The 15,039-nt window shown below is 50.1% G+C and overlaps 1 protein-coding gene across 21 annotated transcripts in view; it reads left to right on the forward strand.

Annotated features, from left to right (window-relative positions):
* The window catches only part of DPF3 (double PHD fingers 3), a 285,381-nt gene that overhangs the window by 133,716 nt on the left and 136,626 nt on the right, over positions 1-15,039 (forward strand). For 20 of the 21 annotated variants that reach the window (XR_015134063.1, XR_015134065.1, XR_015134062.1 and 17 more), the window contains one exon: positions 1,741-1,848. Coding sequence is in view for 13 of the 21 variants with exons in the window: in XM_086319929.1 (XP_086176055.1) it covers positions 1,741-1,848 (108 nt within the window). In the remaining 8 variants the exon portion in view is untranslated. Of the gene's footprint in view, positions 1-1,740; positions 1,849-4,850; positions 6,663-15,039 lie in introns of those variants that run through there. The other variant, XM_086319928.1, reaches the window with a different exon arrangement.

The raw sequence follows: 15,039 nt of genomic DNA on the forward strand, positions 1-15,039 counted from the left end.
TTTTAATTTTTAAAAGACTTTTTGATGTGGACCATTTTAAAAATCTTCATTGACTTTGTTACCATATTATTTTTGTTTCCTGTTTTGGTTTTTTGACTTTGAGGCATGTGAAACCTTAGCTCCCTGACCAGGGATTGAACCTGCAAGCCCTGCCATTGGAAAGTGAAATCTAACCACTGGACTTCCAGGGAAGGCCCTCTCTTAACTTTAAAAGCCCCAAAATGGAAGACAGAAGACGGGAAAAGGGTCCTGATGTTTTGCACCCATGGTCCGAGGTCTAGGAAGGGCCCCTTTTGTTGGGGAGGGGGGCTGCCTGTCTCTAACAGTTGTCACGTGCCATGTTCATCTACAGAAGACGGAGTTGTGACTTCCGTGAACTGGAACATATTCTTTCCCTCACTCACTCGGCAAGTGTTTCATTTGATTCTTCTCTGTGTCATCCACGGTTCCAGTTCTGGGGATTCTGATGTCAGGCTTTTCTCTCTAATGGTGGGGGTGGGTCAGTTGACTTGCTGGTTTATTTGGGGGTGCATCGGGCAGGCTTTTGAATCTGCAGATCACCTAACCAGTTTTCAGCCCTGTTCCTCTGCCCTTAGCCTCCATCCCCTGCCCTCTTCTCTGGAAACAGACCAGGCTCTAGTGTGGGAAGTCCATGTTCTTCCAAGCCTCTGGATGCCACATCTTCCGTGTTCACTGTGTGCCACGTGAGCCACAAGAGTGTTGGCTGATGAGCAGGATGGCTCCTCATGGGGTGCTTGGCCTGACACACGACAGGTGTGGCGCTTTCGTGTCAAAGGCCAAATCCAAGTGGAGGTTCTTGTTGGGAGACTGTGTGATCCATAAGCCCAGCACTGGGCTCCAGCCTGTTTCTTTTTGGTAAAGCCCAGGCAGGGATGTGGGCTTCCCTTGTGGCTTAGCTGGTAAGGAATCCTCCTGCAATGTGGGAGACCTGGGTTCGATCCCAGGGGATTGGGAAGATCCCCTGGAGAAGGGAAATGCTCCAGTATTCTGGCCTGGAGAATTCCATGGACCGTATAGTCCAGGGGGTCGCAAAGAGTTGGACACGACTGAGCGACTTTCACTTCACTTCAGACAGGGATGTACAGATATGCCGGCTGTGCAGGCGTGGAGCCTGCTCCCAGGAAAGGCTTATATTCTGAAGGAGGTTGCCAGGGACTCCCTTCGGCTTCAGCAAGCTGCCAGCAGCTGTCAGTGGGTGGAAGAAGCCAGCGGGTAGGAGATCTGGCAGCCTGACTCTGTTTCCTTGAGATGTTTCCCCATCCAGACTGTCCGCAGGTAGACAGAATGACGCCTGCCGCCCACCTTGAAGGGCACCTGCTTGGCCTGGGCAGAGGGGCAGTTGATGGAAAGTAGCTGGACATACACGGCCTTGGAAACCCCGTGATGGGGATAAATCTGGAAAAGTCCCTCCTGTGGTTTGAGGTCTTCCTGATCTTCTCCCTAGGCTAAGAGAGCAGAACTGATTTTGGTAACAATGATGGCTCACTTTTGGGATGTGCCTACTGAGACAGCAATGGAGAGCAGTCAGAGCCCCAGGGTCCTGGGCTCAGGGGACCTAGATTTTGCCTGGGCTCCACCATTTACCAGGTGTGTGACCTTCACACGCCCCTTCACTTCTCTGGGCCTCATTCTTACTGTGATTGAGAAGGTCAGACAGGGTGGTTTCCAAGGCCCCATCCAGCCTGGAGCCTTTAACCTTTATGTCTTCTCTGTCCACAGGCCTTGCCCCGGGCCAGCTGTACACATACCCTGCCCGCTGCTGGCGTAAGAAGAGACGATTGCACCCGCCTGAGGATCCGAAACTGCGGCTGCTAGAAATAAAACCTGGTGAGTGCCCGGTGGAACTTGGCTGGGCCGAGACAGGAGAGGCAGGGAGTGCTGGGCTGGCCAAGGACGAAGTTGCTCTGCGGAGTTTTCCGAGAGAGTGCATGTGCCCACACGGCGCTTTCATGAAATAAACACATTCACCTGCCCCCCACCCAACACCCCCAAACTTCTCGCCCTCTGGGGGGTGGGTCTCAGGCCTTCCCCTTCCTTTTGTCATTCTCTTGCTACCCCAGGAGAGGACAGCAAGCAGGTGCAGGGCGGGAACAGGCCCAGGATGAACGACTTTCCAGCAGAGCTGAAGGAGTTGCAGCTATCTGGGGCTGGGTGATACCTTCCTGGGGTTTCAAGTAAAGAAACCTAGTCCCAGACTGTGATCTGAGGAGAACAGTGCCCTGTGCACCTTCTCCCACCTCACTGAGAATGAACTAATGGAGCATCTTACACAATAAGGGCCAGTCACTAAAAATGGAACCCATCTGGGACATAGAAATAAAAGAGTTTGAGTTCAGGATTTGCTTCTAGGTGACACTGATGGCTTTGTGGCCCTGCAGAAAGAGTTGGTTAGTTTCTTTACTGGTCTATTATTACACTTCTGAACAGATGGCTGTCTTCAGACCTTGTGGGCTGCAGCAAGGCCAAGTGATGGCCCTGGGTCCTTGGCTTTAAGGGAACCTCTGCTTTGGGGGCTGCTGGAGCTGGGATGTGACTCAGGAATGCTGTTAAGTGGAATAAAGGCAGAGCTGACTTGCCCCCTTCCACTGGCCCCAAACAGCACAGACCTGGCAGGGGTGGTTGTCTGGCAAAGTTACCTCACGCCTGCCTTTCCACACTGGCTCCCAAGGCTGCGTTTTTTTCCTGAAAAATCTCTGCTAAACCAGTTATTTGGATGCTTTCTTACAGTTCCATTGATAAGCATGCTTCAGCTGCTCACTCTAACCCAGATTTCACTTGTGAAAAAGTTTTATTTGTTAGGGGTAGGTACTCCACCCAAGTTCTCAAATGGCCTTGCCTCATTTACAGACCCTTGCAGACACTCCAGGGTGATGACTGAGGTGGTCCCAAACTCCCTGAGATGCAGGTTATAGGAGAACCAAGTCTCCTGGAGCAGGATTATGAGCCACATGTATCTTTTTACATTTTCTAGTAGCCACATTAAAAAAAAAGAAAAAGAAACCTGGTGACAGTAATTTTAAACAATAGATTCTGTTTAACTTAATAATATTATTTTAGCATATTATCAGGATAAAAATTATGAATGAGATATTTTTCTTTTTTTGGTATAGTTTTTTAATTCCAGTGTGTATCTTAAACTTTTAACACATTTCATTGTAAGCTAGCTGCATTCAGAGCTCGACTGCCACACGTGGCTAGTGGTGACCATGTCAGCTGGTATGGTTCTAGAATTACACTCCAAGTATGGTCTTGACTATCAGGATAGGCATCACTTGGGAGTCTTTGGTCCTCACCCCAGACCTGCTGAGTTAGAATTTGCATTTTATCCAATCCCAAGGACTGCGTCCTTAGAACACATGTTGAGGTTTGAAGATGTACAGGTGGTTGGACCACAAGTCAGGATGGCATGACTCCACACCATCTACATGCCTTTATTAAACAATTATCAATATGAACAATTTATTTTGGAGGTGTTGGCTCCCTCCTCTCTTGTTCCAGATCTGGAAGTGGTCTGATGAGTGAAGAGGTAATCCCTGACTTGAGCCTTACCTGGACCCATTTTAATTCCACCCTAAGCAGAGCTTTGCAGTAGGTGCTATAGTGAGAGGGTGAGCCCATGCCCGTCGGCTGTGTAGACTTGAGTGAGGGGACTATTCGGGTGTCTGTCGCTGGTGTCTCTGTGTTGGAGTATGTGAACCCTCTGGGTGTATTTCTGCATCTGTAAATAGCACAGTGGTACTTGGGATTCCTAGCCAGCCTTGCAGCTTCCTCATGAGGATCAAACAAGCAATATGTAATAGTATTTGCCATTTCTTACCCTTTCAATTAAAAATTAAAAAAAACTGAGTAGGTAATGCAGTCACATCCCAAAGATATAAAAGGATATGTTTTATAGTGAAAAATAAGACCCAGGCTCCAAAGAGGCATCAATGGTACCAGTCTTCAGGGATTCTTCAAGACACAGGTTATGCACACACAGGAATTACATCTGTATGACTTTCCCTTCCTCTTTTCATGCAGCACAACCACCTTGCATTTTGCCCTTTCCCTTAAAAATGTGCCTCAGGCACTGGCCATGTCAATATGTAAAGAATTTCTTCATTTCTTTTCCACAGTTACACGATATTCCATTGTATGAATGCACCACAACTTATTTAACCAGTTCAGTTCAGTTCAGTTGCTCAGTCGTATCCGACTCTTTGTGACCCCATGGCAGCATGCCAGGCCTCCCTGTCCATCATCAACTCCTGGAGTCTACCCAAACTGTTCCCAATTTTCATTTCTCAGGTGCTTAGTCATTCAGTCATGTCCAACTCTTTGTGACCCTGTGGACTATAGCTTGCCAGGGTCCTCTGTCCTTGGGGATTCTCCAGGCAAGAATACTGGAGTGAGTTGCCATGCCTTCCTCCAGGGGATCTTCCCAACCCAGAGATCAAACCCAGTTCTTCCACACTGCAGGCGGATTCTTCACTGTCTGAGCCACCAGGGATATTTTTCCAATTTAAGCAGTGATGCAATGAATATTTTACATGTATATAGTGAAAGTGAAAGTATTAGTTGCTCAGTCCTATCTTGACTCTTTGCAATCCCACGGACTATATAAGGGCATCTCATATGTAATTTGTTAAAGGATTTTATTATAAATGCTTGACATCAACTTGAAATTGTCTTTATTCTTTTTTAAAGTCTTTATTCTTAATGTTTATTTAAAAAGCCTTTATTAAGAATACTTTATATCAGACTAATTGGATTATCTTTTATAGAATCAAAAATGTTTAGCACTGTAAACATGTCAGACATCATTAACTCCAATTCTTTATTTTATTAAGGTCCAGACACTCCAGTATTCTTGGGCTTCCCTTGTGGCTCAGCTGGTAAAGAATCCACCTGCAATACGGGAGACCTGAGTTCGATCCCTGGGTTGGGGAGCTCCCCTGGAGAAGCGAAAGGCTACCTACTCCAGTATTCTGGCCTGGAGAATTCCACGGACTGTATAGTCCATGGGGCTGCAAAAAGCTGGCATGAATGAGTGACTTTCACTTTCAGACAAGTTGGGAGATTTGCTCAAACTTACACAGCAATTCTCATGGGAAGCAGCAGAGAATCCAGGTTGCTTGATTTCTCTGTTCAGTGCTTCTTCTGCTTCCTCATGTTGCTGATAGGTGTACTAACTTAAAAGTTATCAAGATTTTTCCCTTAAAAACTTTATTTTATGATTAGAAAACTAATATATTAATTATTAAAATGCATCCAAGAGATAGTTGAAATTCCTTCAGTCATAAATACCAGACATTCAAGTTGAATCTGCCTAAGCAAAAAATGGGAAGTGGTTGACAGAAAAGTGAATCCCAGAGTGGATTTGGGCTTCAGGCACAGCTTCATCCAGGGGCTCAGATGTTGTAGTGGGGGCTCTGTGTGTCTCTTTCCACCTCTAACACTGTCTTCTCCTCACGGGGAATGCAAGGTGGCCACTTAGCAGCCCAGATTCAGCACTCAACACAGCTGGCAGAAAGGCAGTCTCCTTCAATATCTGTGTTGGAGAAATCCCTGGAAGGACTGATTAGCTGACTGGGTTTACATTCACTCCACCCATCAGAGCCACCTGCGGATGGAGCGCTCTGGTCGAATCATCGTTGTAGCCAGTATCTGAACAATACACTGGTGACTCAGATGGTAAAGAATCTGCCTGCCGATACAGGAGGCCTGGGTTTGACCCCTGGGTTGGGAAGATTCCCTGGAGAAGGAAATGGCAACCCACTCCAGTATCCTTGCCTGGAGGATTCCATGGACAGAGAAGCCTGGTGGGTTAAAGTTCATAGGGTTGCAAAGAGTCAGACACAACTGGGCGACTAGCACCCACACACACAAAATGTTTTCATTTATCATTTGCCACTTCCTTTGGTCTTTAACCATAGCCCTGGAGGGAGAGAGGGAAGGGAGAGGTAAAAGTGTTATAAGCCCATTTTATAAGTCAGGGAAGTCAGGTTTCTGGCAAAGCCAAGGAGCATCTACTATGCTGCTCATATATCTGAGGACTTAGAGTCTCATTGTTGGTGGGACTGAGGCAAGAAGCTACGTTACCAGCGTCTGGTCCTTCTGGCTACAGACATGTACTCAGGCACGTGGGTCTCCAGGAAGCTGAACGTAGAGCAGCTGGGGTCACGACTGACTTTGGACTTGCCCCATCCTTGGGTCTAGGGAAAGGAAAAGGAGAGCCCCTAGGGGGGTGGCCTGTAGCCACGTGCCCAGCAGTACCGTGTCTGTATCTGTGATCTTCGAGAGGTTTCCTGGGGCTCAGTCCTCACGCTTGGAGTAGACGCCAAGGTGGCTGCTCAGAGACGGCCAGGGTCCCGGGGGAGGACCCTCTCTGCAAGGATGAGCACCAGCCTGGTTGAGGATGGGCCCTCAGAGGTGTAATCATATCCTCAGGTGGCAGAAGACCCCAGGCAAGTCAGGCCCGCCCAAGGCAGAATGGCTCCCCCATACCTGCACCTAAGTGTTGAGAAACTCAACAATCCAGGGCTGGAATCAACAACTTTGCAAATGACAAGAGATCCATCTCAGGTGAATTTGTTCCCTCTCTGGGTAATCAGACCTACTCTTAAGCCTGCTAAAAACAAAAATAAAACCCCCAAGACCTTGGGCCAAATGTCAGTCATTTCTGTATCCAGTTCTGATTGTGTACCACCGGGGCAGGCCTGGCTCTCAGGATGTGTACCACCTCACCAGCCTGCGGCTATAGGTTTGAGTAAAGATGCCAGGGGAGCATCTGAGAGTCAGAGATAAGGAGCCTCCGGCTTGAACCTCAAAGCGTCAGGGCCTATCCAGAGAACATGAAGCAGCATGATCAAAAAAAAAAATGTACCACCCTCTTCCTGGAGGCTTCACACGTTTGCCTTTGAATTTTTCACACAAGCCAACATTTCAGAAAAGGTCCTTCACCCAGAGCCTCAGATCACCCGTATGGCACCTTTGTGTAAAAGTAGAAAAAGATCCCCTGGCTGGGCAGACATTTATAAATGATGCCCCTTCTGGTGGGTTACGAGGCACATTCTGGATCTCAGCTCTCTTCTGTACCCTTGGCAGGTGTCCCTGCGTAGGTAACACATGCCACCTCTGAGAGGCTCTGCCATCGTCATTTATAAAATACACAGTCCTCAGCTGAGAGGACCTCTCCCCTTTTATGGTGGCGGGGGGGAATGTCCTCCCAAAGCACAGAATCGACTTGGACAATATTTCAAAATGACTCTTTCTTATTTTTATTCCATTTGATTTGGTCTCAAAGAGAGCTGGGTTTTTGTTTTTTGTTTTTTTTTTTTTTTTTGGTCTGTACTTTCGAGTGTGACTCAGGGTAGAACCACTGAACCCAGAGTTCCTGGGGGAATTTGCTGCAAATTTCTAGTAGGTGGAGGCAGTCAACTGGGTGGATGGAGGCAGACCTCCCTGGGAATGGGGGGCAGTTGAAGGGAACAGATGAGGAGCTAGGGATCTGCTCTCTTTTACACGCAGAAGTGGAGCTGAGTCTAACCTGTCTGAAGGTTCATGCGAAGTGCCTGTCAGTATTTAAAAATCACCTGCCCTTTGACCTACAAATTCTGTGGCTAGAGAATTTTATCTTATAAATAAATATGGACTCCCAGTGGGTAAGGTTGTCCATTGTGGCATTGTTTGTAACAGCAGCAGCAAACAGAGAATAGAAGCAACTAGTAGGTCTTTTGGCAGGGGACTAGTTAACCATAGAATACATTCGTAAAATAGAATAGTATTTTGTCCTTTAAGAGAATGAGTAGGAGAAAAAAATGGAAAGACATCCAAGCTATATTGTTTAGTGGAAAGAAAAAAGCAAATTGCCCAACATTATGTATAATCCTCTTTGGGCAAACCTTGGTGAAAACTGATAATCAATTTGTCCATTCTGGGCTGAATCTCTTTAAATTTGTGGAAACTGGAAGATTGAGTTTATGTTGGAAAAAAAGGAATGAGTGACCCAACCACCCTTGGCACTCTTCCGCCACCCAGTCCCCATGGCTGCCCATCCTTTCCTCTGTCTTCCCTCCCAGCCTCCTGGTGTGGGTTCTCCTGAGTTCCGCTCGACAGGCTCTAGGGATGCAGTTATGTCTGTGATTCTTGGAGCCTCCTTGGGCTCCACCATCAGCCTGTCGAGTCCTCTGGGGAGAGAGAGACAAAGAGTTCCCCTGATTTGTGAGAGATGGGGCATTGGCCTGGAGTGGAATTGTCTCAAAGCATGAGTTTCCTTCCATCTCAGACCTTTCCATGACTGGTAAGGAGCTGCCACAAGCAATTTATCATGCCAGCACCCGGATTGTCCCTCCTGTCTTCCTTTGTGATCCTGCCTGAGTCCAGCCAGCGGTGGGCAGCTTTCAGCTAAAAAAAAAAAGGCCAAGGTGGAATGTGGCTTAGAGTTGTCCTTGGCCCCAGGTCTTCAGAGCTAAGAGTTTTGTCAGGAAACCAGGTCAGGATAAGGGGCGGGGGATCCACCCAGGAAATTTGAGGGACTTCGGAGCAGATCTCAGCCAGGGTTGCAGAACCATCCACTTCTGGTTCAGCCCCACACAGCCCAAAGCTCATCCGTGACATCGCAGGGTGGGGAGTGGGGAGTTGGGAGCCGATGGTGGCTGCTGTGAAGTCATTTGTTCTTGGGCTAAATTATATGCTGATGGAGTACTCCCCAGGCCTGCTGTCCTCTTCCCATCTCCCTCACTGTGAATATGCCATCCTGCCCATGTTTCTTTACTACTTGCTGAAAATAAAAATGTGTCTGTGTGGGGGTGGAATGAGGCTGAGAGCTGGGGCGAACTCTTTGGAATTTGAAAGCATTCTCAGCGTCCCTGGACCTATGTGTTTCTCACGCCTAGCATCATCCCTCCAATCAGTCTTGAATAAACATCTTGCAACCTCCTACTTGCCTGGGCGTCTGAAGGACAACACACACAGCATTATTTCTCTCCGCTGACTGACAATGGAGTTCAGTGTTCTCTGCATCTTGCGTTTGGCTGCAGGGGCAAATGCAAGGTGTGTAATGGCGCAGCCATCGCAGTTCAGGCAATGTGAAGACAGGCAGGGGCCTGGTGCCGGGGAGGGGCCTCCCCTGGACCATGGCCCCCAGGAATGGAGCTCTGTCCTTGCAAAGGGGAAGCTGAGCTGGCAAGAGAGAAAGGTGGATAGTAAATATCCATCAGAAGGCCCTGAAGAGTGGGGCAGATGTTGGGCAAAAGCCAGCTGATTGAGAAAGAGCCTTTAACTTCACTTTATTTTTGAATAAGGAAAAAGGGCTGGGAGCAAACTTGTGTCCTTCTGGGTTAAATGCTCAGATAGTTTGCTTAGATCAGTTTAGCATCTTCTCGTTCCAGACCTTTAGGTCCTCGTGGTCTAGGACAGGCTTTGTTTTAGAGGTTGGGACACTGTGGCAAGGAATTAGGCAGTGAATTTCCCAAGGGGCACCTGTGGTGAAGCCAAGGAAAGGAACCTGTGGGGAACCTGTTGGAACTGGCGCCATGTTGCTCTGGGACTCAACAGGCACATCCACCCTGGGGTCTCAGTAGGGCTCCTGGAATGTACCCGAGGCCAGTCTCCTTCTGCTCCAGGACCCTTGGGGACCAGCATATCTCTTGCAGATTCCAAGGGTGATGGGAAGGAAGGCAGCCAGGAATAGGGTTCTGGTTCTTTCTCTTGGGGTTTTTTTTTTTTTTTTTGGCTGCTGTTCAATGACTGGGCATGATTGACCAGGATAATCACCACCTCCCCCACATGTTATTGAGGGAACATGAATGGTCCGGCAGAGACCCTTGGGGGATGGTAGTTGAAGGTACGGCCCAAAGCAGTGTGTGCCACAGCCGGCCACCAAGCAAGTCTCAGGGACCCTCGTGGGGGTGCCTCCTAAGGGGACAGTCCAGGCCTGAGTCCTGCCTGCGGGGGCAGTGATGGAGCAGCCTGCTTCGCCCGCCTGGGGTGCTGTCCCTGCCGCACCGAACTGCCAGAACTCTACAGATGGGAGCGGGCCGTGGCCAACTTCCCCAGCTTTTGAAAATCCTGCATCTTAATTAGTTCCCTACTGCTTTTGTACATGGCCCACATTTTAATAGTCTCCGGGCTTCTTCCACCATTTGCTCTCTGATGTTCGGCTCGATTTCTCTTCTCCTCGAGACAGTCCCTCCGACTCCTCCGGCACCCTCCCAGCCCGGGAACAACTTACGGAACGCCGATGTGCCAAGCATGTAGCCTGAGATTGATGAGCCTGTCAGCTGGCTCCCTCTGGCCCCCCACCCCACCCCCACCTCCCCCTCTCCTCCTCACAGGGATGAGCCGGTGGAGGGTGGGAGGGCGGTGGGCGAGATGGGGGCATGCAGGGGAAGGACCCGTAGAGCCCCCAGCCAGGTGTGAGCCAACGGACAGCGTGACCTTCTCCCGGTCTGCAGAGAGGTCCGGCTGTGTCCTTCCGCAGGGGAAAGGACGCTGGGCTCCCCACCCCATCTGTCAGTGCTTATCTGTCCCTGTGCGGGGGGTTGCCTGAGCGTGGTACGGCCGAGAGAATGGATGCCTTCAAGTGCATCGGGGGAAATGACCAGTCATTTATCTCTTTCCTGCAGTGTCAAGAGCTGCAGCCATCCATTCTGGAGGCCGGCAACAGCAGCTTCTTCAGCTCTTGTTGGCCTCGTGAGCCGGAGAGAGGTGGGCAGGCCCCTCCAGCCCCCTCTTCGTGCCCTCCTGGTAGCCTGGGGACAGGCGCCAGGTTTGGGGAAAGGGGCCTGGGACTCTGGCACTGACCTGTAGGGCTCTGGGAGCCGGGGCTGGCCCAGGAATTGGGCAGCCGCTGGGAGTCGGCCGGGCTGTGTGCATAGTGGCTGCAGGGATTGCACGACTGGATTTTGCAGTTGGGCTTGGCGGTCCCACGTTTAGAACACAGCTTGTGAGACTGTCGCCCTGTTACACCAGGGCCTGTGCTCTTGTATCTCTCCCTCCTGGAAGGTGCACGGTTTGAGTTCAGAGGCCCATTCAGTACTTCATCTGTATCCCCAACACCCAGTACCTGACTTGGCACATAGTAGGTGAACAGCAAAGATTTATTAAAAGGATGAAGGAAAGAAAAGGGCCTCCTGGTCTCTGATCTTGAGCTTGAAGAATGTGGCTTGGTTCTCATCATGCCCCTTGCACAGAGGAGGGAGCTCGAGCGGGTGAAGGGGAGCCTTTAGAGCTGACCTGGCCTTCCCGTCCACTGCCCAGACTGGCCTGGGCAGTGGTGGGGAGGTTCTGTCCTGGCTTTACCATCTTGCCTGTCTTTGGTTTGAGCTCACAGAGGGGCCTTCAGTATGTCGAACAGCTGTGCTCTGCAGGAGAAAAGGCCTCCAACAGGAATCACAAGACCAGCATTCAAGTACCGATCCTTCCACTCCTGGCTGTGTGATTTTGAGCTGTCACCTAACCACTCTGGCCTTGATTCTCCATCTGTGAAATGTGTATCGTGGGAGCTGCTCTGCTTGTTTGCTGGGATTTTTCTAAGAGTCCCGCTGGAAGGTAGGGCTGGAGGGCTCGGCAGATGTGAAGAGGCACCGCTGATGCCACCCCCATGTAGCGCTGCTGGGTGGGCTGAGGGGACCTCAGCTGATGCTGTTCCTGTCCCCAGTGCGTGCTCACTGCAGGCAGCTCACCGCCCAGCTGGCAGAGTGTGTGCCATGTGGCCAGAATGGGAACACATTCTGCCTTATAGTCTTTAAAAGCCCAAGGCTAGCACCTTCTGTCCTGAGAAGACCTGGCATCTGGTTATGGGATCTGCCTTTCCCAGAACCACAGCTTGCCCAAGTTCACCCCTGTGTCCCAGGACTCGGTCCTCTGGCATCCGCTGCAGGGAGCACAGAGATAAACTTGGAAGACTTCCTCTCTGTTTTACAAACACCTGTCATCCCATGGTGCTAGGCTGGGCCTGACTGGCTGGGTCTTTTCTCCTGCCCTTGGCCTAGGCCAATCTGCCTTCTCCGAGAACCTCTCCTCTGTGGACTCGCCTTGGTGTGGCTTCATTCCTTTGCCCCTTGGCACTGGGCACCCATTCTCCACACCTAGCCTCTATCCTGATTCACTGTGTGGGGATGTTCCCTGCTCAGGGGTCAGGGGACTGCCCTCTGGATGTATCTAGCCACCAGATGTAGGCATCATGAGGACAGGGCCCTTTCCTAAACACTGGCTCATTGGTGGTCCCCTCACATCTACCTTCCTTCAGTTAATTTCAGAATGTTCCTATTGAGACATATACATCATATTGTCACCCTTTGCTCGAAACTGCCGGTGTCTTCAGAATCTGTTGTTCAGTTGCTCAGTCGTGTCTGACTCTTTGTGATGCCATGGACTGCAGCATGCCAGGCTTCCCTGTCTTTCACTCTCTCCTGGAGTTTGCTCAAACTCATGTCCATTGACTCAGTGATGCCATCCAACCATCTTATCCTCTGTCTTCCCCTTCTCTTCCTGCCTTCAATCTTTCCCAGCATCAGAGTCATTTCCAATGAGTCGGCTCTTCGCATCAGGTGGCCAAAGTACTGGCGCTTCAGCGTCAGTCCTTCCAATGAATATTCAGGGTTGATTTCCTTTAGGATTGATTGGTTTGATCTCCTTGCAGTCCAAGGGAGTAAGCATTCTTGCAGAGGCCTACACAGCCCTTCAAGGCCCCAGCACTCTCTGAACGGCTCCTGCTCTCCCCCCTGGCTCACTGTGCTCTGGGCAGACAGACCCCAGATTCAGAGCCTTTTTGTGCTAGCTCCTTTGCCTACAACATCCTTTCCCTATGAGCAGTGTGGCCCCCTCCCTGCTCCTTCAGGTTAGTGCTTTCCAGACCACATGTAAATGTGGACCCACCCTCCTATCACTCCTGATGTTCCAGATTCCCCTATCGCTGTCCCCCCCACCCCCTCTTTGTTTATCTCCAAAACGATGATTACTATCTGCCATTCTATGGGTCTTGCTTGTTTATTTTCTGTCTTGTTTCTATGCCACTAGAATATAACTTCTATGAGGGCAAGAATCTCTGTCTCTTGTTCATAGCTGTGTCCTCAGCACCTAGAACAGAGCCTGGTACACAGTAAATGCTCAATAATTACTTGTCAAGTGAACCACAGTCTCGTCCATGTGGTTCTGCTGTGACCTCCAAATCTTCTGGACGCATCCCCCTTTTGCACTCCACCCCAAAATTGGAGCAGCATCTCAGCTCCGAGCCGAGTCCCACCCTCAGCCTCCTCTGTCCTCTGCTCCATACTTGGCTTCTTTGCGTCCACTCCCCCTGGGCCCATGTCCAGGTGGGGGTAGCTGTGTCTCACCACATCTGATGGTCTGAGTGTGTTAGAAGGGGAGGAGTTTTGCTTATAAGTGCAAGGAGAGGAAGACTTTAGGAGGTGAAAAAGAGGGGCTCTCATGAACCGAGCATCTCCCTGTGCAGACCCTCTATGTCTGTGATCTCATCTGGCCCCATAACAACACTGGGAAGTGGACTGTGTTCTGCAGATGAGGAGAGCAAGGCCAAGTGTGCTGTGAGGGTACGAGACCTGAGATTTCACCCCAGACAGTGATCAGTATTCTTGCACCTTCCAGTGATCCGTATTCCCTTGAACCATTTCATCACTCCATCCAGTCCTGCTGTCCTTCCCCTCCCTCACCTTCCTACTGCTGCTGCTGCTGCTAAGTCACTTCAGTCGTGTCCGACTCTATGCGACCCCATATACGGCAGCCCATCAGGCTCCCCGTCCCTGGGATTCTCCAGGCCAAGAATACCAGAGTGGGTAGCCATTTCCTTCTCCAATGCATGAAAGTGAAGTTGCTCAGTCGTGCCCGACTCAGTGACCCCATGGACTTCAGCCCACCAGGCTCCTCTGTCCATGGGATTGTCCAGGCAAGAGTACTGGAGTGGGGTGCCATTGCCTTCTCCGCACCTTCCCGCTAAGTTCTATCAACTTGGTTGGTCCACTAACCAGCAAAGTGGTGAGCTTCCTTCAACAGCGTGGGTGTTTTCCTGTGTCTCAGAGGTGGGAGATTGCTTATCTGTGGTGCCAACCTCTGGGTGCTGCTTCCAGGGGCTCATCCTTGCATGTTGGCAAGGGGTGAGGGAGTTGGCAGAGCAGAGGGTGGGCGCCACAGGCCTTCTGGGGGGCATGATCAGTCCTCCTGTGGTGTGGATATCCTGGGCTTCTAAAACAAGTGGTAACAAGGACCTGCAGGGTGCAGCCTGGGTGATGGGTCCTCATTGTGAACCTCATCTATTTTGAGCTTTATGAATCACAAAGCAGGGAGTCAAATGTAGCCAAGAAAATGGCACCCCTAAGGAATGAGCAGATGGATTCCGGGGGCCCGCCACCATCTCAGGAAATCAGGGCTTCAGTCCCCTCCAGTCTCCTCCCCCGTGGGGTGAGTGATAGCAATCCCCTCCTCCTCCTTCCCTGTGAGCCTGAGAGTCTGGTGGGCATAAATGAAATAATGACTCTTAAGCATTTTGCTCCTTGTATAAATCCAAGGAAATGTGATGACCTTAACTCCTCAAAATAATAAGCAACCAGAATAGAAGACTGCATGTTTGTATTTTTTAAAGAAACGAGTCAGGTGAGGGAAAAAAAAATCTGAGCACTCATGATGCAGCAGGAGGACTGTCTGCCATTGTCTGTGGGATTTCTCCCTCCTTTGCACCATGGCTCTATCTCCAGGCTCCTGCGTCAGAGAGAGCCCGTGATGGATGGACGGATGGATGTGGCTTGTCGGGGTGTTTCACCACGATTTCCCTTGGGGCAGCCTGTCTGTCGGCAGAGCACAGCCTCCCCAAAGATGGTATCTCTTGCAAACTCGACAGCTAACAGACAGCTCCCCTCTTTGTATATTTCCCCAAAGAAGAACTGTCTTAATCTGTTTTTTTATATGGCATATTTTATTATAATCCATATATGACTTGGAGGTTCCCAGTCCTCCATCCTGAGCCAAAAAAAAATGCACGAGGAGTCGGAGGCTCCATGAGTCCGTGACATCTGAGCGTTA

This window comes from Bos grunniens, chromosome 10 (assembly GCF_055505025.1).
Source record: "Bos grunniens cultivar Pamir isolate PY7600 chromosome 10, Bosgru_T2T1.0, whole genome shotgun sequence".
NCBI lineage: Eukaryota > Metazoa > Chordata > Mammalia > Artiodactyla > Bovidae > Bos > Bos grunniens.